The sequence below is a fragment of the Triticum aestivum genome, chromosome 4B (assembly GCF_018294505.1).
Source record: "Triticum aestivum cultivar Chinese Spring chromosome 4B, IWGSC CS RefSeq v2.1, whole genome shotgun sequence".
Classification (NCBI taxonomy): Eukaryota; Viridiplantae; Streptophyta; class Magnoliopsida; order Poales; family Poaceae; genus Triticum; species Triticum aestivum.
This window is the reverse complement of record NC_057804.1, coordinates 654453924-654459004: the sequence shown is the minus strand read 5'-3', so window position 1 is coordinate 654459004 and position 5081 is coordinate 654453924. Positions and strand designations below refer to the sequence as shown.

Genomic DNA, 5081 nt, shown 5'->3' with positions numbered 1-5081 from the left:
CGCCGAGGTGAGAGAAGGGCAGCGCGCAACAGTGAAGAGGGGGCGTCGGGGAGGACGCGTACGCGGGCGGCGAGTAGTTGTATGGAGGGTACTGCACGCCGGCGAAGGTGGGCGAGGGCGTGCGCTGGGCCGGGTGGCCATGGGGAAGACGACGTTGGGGTTGAACCCACCGTGTGCGTCCCCGTAGGCGTAGCCCGGCTACCCCCAGGGCGCGTACTGCGCGTGGTTGCCGGGGGGATTCATCATCCCCGCGCGAGCCGCCTCGGCCTCGCCCTGGTCAGCAGCAGCGGCAGTGACAACGGCGCCCGCAGCCGCGCGCGCCGCGTTGTCACATGCCTTCTTGGCGAGGGCCCTATTCCGCCGGTCGGCGGTGACGGCCTCCCATCGTTGTACTTCCACCCTCCAACCTGCGTTTGACATGCCCGGCGGCTTGGACGACGACACCCTTGGCTTCCTCTGCTTCGGCTGGGCGATGGAGGTGGTAGCGGCTGCCGCGGCGTGGGGGACGGCGTACTTCTTCGGCGGCATGGCGGCCGGCTGGGAGGCGAGCGGGGGGGGCGGAGAATGGCGGGAGGAAAGGGGCAAATGGGAGGGAAGTGGGGGAATAGCGGGAAGAAACGGCGGGAAGAGGCGCTCGACTCCCCGACAGGGCGGACCCACACGCCCCTTTTCGCTTGTGCCGGCGCCCCAGGCCCCCCCCCAGGGCGCCGGGTTCTGCCTGGGTCCGCCGGCACCAATTTCGGCCCGAGCCGGCGAAAAACGTGCTTCTGGGGGGGAGGGGCGACTGGGCCGTTTTTTCGGCGCCGGCACAGAAAAAACACCTGGGGAGGGCCTGTTGGGGCGCGGCTGGAGATGCTCTTATACGTGACATAAAAGTTTAGTACTGAAAGTGCACAATTTTGCAAGAACTCGTACGTTTAGTCTAGGTGTTGATCCAATGATTGAAAAGATGTCTGGAATATATATATTATAGAAAATTCAAAAATTGCAAATTATAACTCCATGCTTCTCAAAATATAAGGCGCACTTGACTTTACACGGTCTAGGTCACATATATTTCTAAGCATACAATACGTGAAAATCATAGTCAAAATTGTTTAACAAAGACCAAAAAAGTCAACCGGCACTTTATATTCGGGGAAGAGGAGGTAATTTCTTCGCGTGCCCTTGTTCACATGGCGGCCTAGCTCCATCACATGAATATTGTAGCTAGTTTTTTAGGGGGTATTTTAAACTAGCTACTATAACAGTGTAATGCCCTTGTCAATATCAAGATTATTTTCCAGCGCCACCACTGCCCACTGGGGACGATATTTTAAACCAACTACTACAACAGTGTAATTCCCTTGTCAATATCGAAATTACTTTCCAGCACCACCACTGCCCACTGGGGACGAATAACAAATAATTAGACAGCTAGCCAGTATATAATAAATCAAAGTTTTTTTTTTAGAAAAAGAGGATGACCCCCGGCCTCTGCATCTGGGCGATGCATACAACCACTTTATTAATTATTCTCACAAGACCTTACAAAGGAATACAACAGTAAGACTAAAGCCGCCGTCTAAGCAACTCTATCCAGTTGATGAAGGGGCGCAGATAGCCTGGGCCTAATACCAAACAGACATCGCAGCCAAACCTAACATCTAAGACCTGAGGTCCCATCCAGGACGCCTGCCGGGCATGGGTCTCATCGGTCCGGCGTGCACTCAGAGGCCGCCACCGCCAACTGCCACCGCTCCATCTTTAGAACTGTACTGATGCATCAACCTTGCTCGGTTCGGCTATCGTTGACGCCACCACGGCGCCCAACGGCACCTCCTCCCTGCGCGCAAACAACTGAGCACGTCGCGGTCGCCACTGATACACCTCAGCACCATGCTGCCAAGTACCACCAGCCGACACATCTTGAAGTCTTTGGAAGATCTGTCGTGCGTAGCACCTGCCGACCAGGCATGACAAAGCGTAGCACCTGTCGGTCAGGCATGACTTGACATCTCCACCGAAGCTCCATGCAAGATGAAGCCGCTCCACCTCCAGCCTCTCTGAACGGGACGGGAGCACCCCAGGAAGACACGGCGAAGAGTTGGGCACCACAATCACCATGAGAGCCAGACCAGCCGACCGCCATGGCGAAGCGACACCACTAAAGAGAGAACCGCCGCCATCAGGAACGCCAAGAACACGCTGCAGTTGTCCCACCTCCCCGCGGACCCAAAGCGGCGCCTTCAAGAAGGTGACGGAGCCGGGCACCGCCGCCGCCCAACCAAAGTTGTGGGTTTTCACCCGGGTGCAGGGGGAGGACGAAGGGGAGGGAGCTGGATCTCGAAGCCGCCTTCAAGAAGGAAACAACGCCTGGAGCACCGCCGGCGTCGTGGCCGCCGCAGCCGGCCAAGAAATTACTCCGATCCAGAGCTCCCAACCCCACATCCGCGCATTCCGCCATCGGATCCGGCCGGACTGACGAGGAGGAAGCAGCAGCACGGGGGTGCCGTCTTCAGATCTGGCGAAGGAGAGCAGCAGGGTATCCCTCCACGTAGCGCCCGCATCCACCGCCAACTCGCCGCCCACGCGGCCGAGTAGACGCCGCCCTCAACTCCGGCGAGCTCCGCCCGCCGCCAGGACGACGCCACCCTCACCAGCAGAGGCCGCCGCCTCAAACCCTAGGCCCGAGCCCGAGCGGCATCGCGGCCGAGGGCCTCGCCGCTACCCTCATCGGCGGCCGCACGGGGGACCCGGCGCCCGTCTCCGGCGGCGGCGAGGGAAGGAATCGAGAAGGGGAGGAGGCGGACGGGGAGGTCGGTCGCCCCCGAGTCGCCCTCGAGAGGGCGATGCGAGGGAACGGGACGAGGAGTGTAGTGGACATCTCCTTCCCTAGTAGGAGCTTGCATGTGCATGCATGGCCACCTGGAGCCAGTATATTTGCATCCCGTGAACTTGCATATCAGTTTATGTGCCAGCTCGTAGCCCTATCATACATATATATTCCTTTGTCCAATTCTATGTGTGCAAAATTTGTAAACCCATCAAACATATCTTATGGTTTATGTTCGTTAGCGAAAAAATTAAGCTCCAATAATGGTACACTAGTGGTTGCGCATATTTTTCCCAAATTACGGCAAGAGTCAAACTTGATATATCATGACGTGCTTGCCCTTGTTACACAATGCACACTACATCCCAGCCTATAAATACCACCCCAAGCAACCAAAGAAAAGCATCACAAGCTAGCAAGCCCACCTAGCTCAGCCACAAGCCTAGCCAGTACACTCTAGTTGGCCACTTGCTTCATCAACATAGCAATGGCGCCCTCCAAGCTCGTCCTCTTCCTCGCCCTGAACCAGGTCATCTTGGCAGCCGCGCATGGCTGCGGGTCGTACTATGGCCATACACCGGCCGTCCCAGTGCCAACACCACGGATCGCCGTGCCCCCGCCCGCCATCCCAGTCCCAACCCCAGCGACGACCGGAGGCGGCAGCGGCACCTGCTCGATCAACACGCTGAAGCTGGAGGTGTGCGCCAACGTACTGAACCTGCTAAAGCTCAACTTAGGCGTGCTGGCGAGCGACGACTGCTGTCCGCTGCTGGGCGGGCTCGCCGACCTCGACGCCGCCGTGTGCCTCTGCACCGCCATCAAGGCCAATGTCCTCGGCATCAAACTCAACGTCCCCGTCGACCTCGTTCTCCTCCTCAACAAGTGCGGCAAGACCTGCCCCGCCGACTTCACCTGCCCCAGCTGATCCACTCATCATCCGTCGATCCATGCATCACAAACCATTCGTCGTCATCATCACACTCGTCATACGCATGCGCCTATATTTTGTATCCTGTTCCAGTTCGTCGTCATCACACTCGTCGCTCATGCATGCATGAATGCTGACGTGTTTATTTCTTCCAGGGACTGCTTACAAGATAGACGTCGGTCATTGTATTCTGATATGATATCTAAATGCATGGTTCGCATATTTGAAAAATGTTATGCATACTTCACTACAAGAATAAGCATCGGTCCCGATGGCCAAATCTATGCCGACGGTGTTGGCAAATAAGCCACGGCGATCGCATCGGGCGCGCTTGCGTGCACGCGGGACAGATCAGGAGCGTGGCGGGCGTTGCGTGTGTGCGTGTGTAGACTAGGGTAGGGCCGCACGCTGTGTGTGCATGCGTGGCGCCGTACCAGGTGCAGCCGTTGGCGAGCAGGTCAGGGTGACCGAGTCGGGGCCATTGCGGGCTCGCCGCATCCCGGGCGCGATCATGCGCGGGGTGGACGCGGCCAGAGCGGGCCGGACCGAGCGCTCGGGCGGGTACTGACGTGGGGTTCGTGCCCAGCGTCTGCCCCGGGTATAAAGCCCGCGAGGGGCGCGTTGTAATGGTTCTGGTGTCAAGTACGAGCTCCTGGAGTTAGCGTCAATGTGCCGGGAAAAACCACCGGGTTCCCGTGTCCCTCTTCCTCCTCCGGTCTTCTTCTTCCTCGGTTCGCATCGCAGAGAGAGAGAAAGAGAGAGGTAGAGCCGAGCTAGGGGGCTAGCTAGGGTTTTGGGCGCGGCAACAACAATTGGCATCAGAGCTTTGGTTGGAGCTCGCCGGCGGCAATGGCAATCGTGCCGCACGGCAGAGCAGCGGGCGGGTCGGCGATGATGGCGATGCCGATGCTGACCACGGACAACTACACGGTCTGGGCCATCAAGGCGCAGGCCATCCTCGATGTGCACACCGTGTGGGAGGCGGTGGCGTCGGGCGACGCGGCGGTGAAGGCGCGGAAGGACAAGATGGCGCGTGGGTTGCTGCTAGGGGCGTTCCCGGAGGACGTGCTGCTGCAGGTGGCGACGAAGCTGACCGCCAGGGAGGTATGGGACTACCTGAAGGTGAGGTTCGTCGGCGCCGATCGGCTCCGCGCGACGAGACTGGCGACGATGCGCGGGGAATTTGACAGCTTGAAGATGGCGGGCGGCGAGGAGCTCTACGTGTACGTCGGGAGGCTGGCGGCGATGACGGCGAGGTATGCCAACCTCGGGGAGACACTGGGCGACGCAGCACTCATCACGAAGTTGCTGGGTATGTGCCGGATCGTCTCTTCCCCG

At 59.0% G+C, this 5081-nt stretch overlaps 1 protein-coding gene across 1 annotated transcript; it reads left to right on the top strand.

The window, feature by feature from the left end:
* Positions 1 to 3302: 3302 nt before the first annotated feature.
* Positions 3303 to 3740, top strand: LOC123089670 (cortical cell-delineating protein-like). Its single transcript, XM_044511289.1, has one exon. The coding sequence runs from the start codon at positions 3303 to 3305 to the stop codon at positions 3738 to 3740; it is 438 nt and encodes a 145-aa protein (XP_044367224.1).
* Positions 3741 to 5081: the final 1341 nt, after the last annotated feature.

What these genes read in the sequence shown, in the direction of transcription:
- LOC123089670 (XM_044511289.1), top strand. Translation starts at nt 3,303, where the DNA reads ATGGCGCCCTCCAAGCTCGTCCTCTTCCTCGCCCTGAACCAGGTCATC.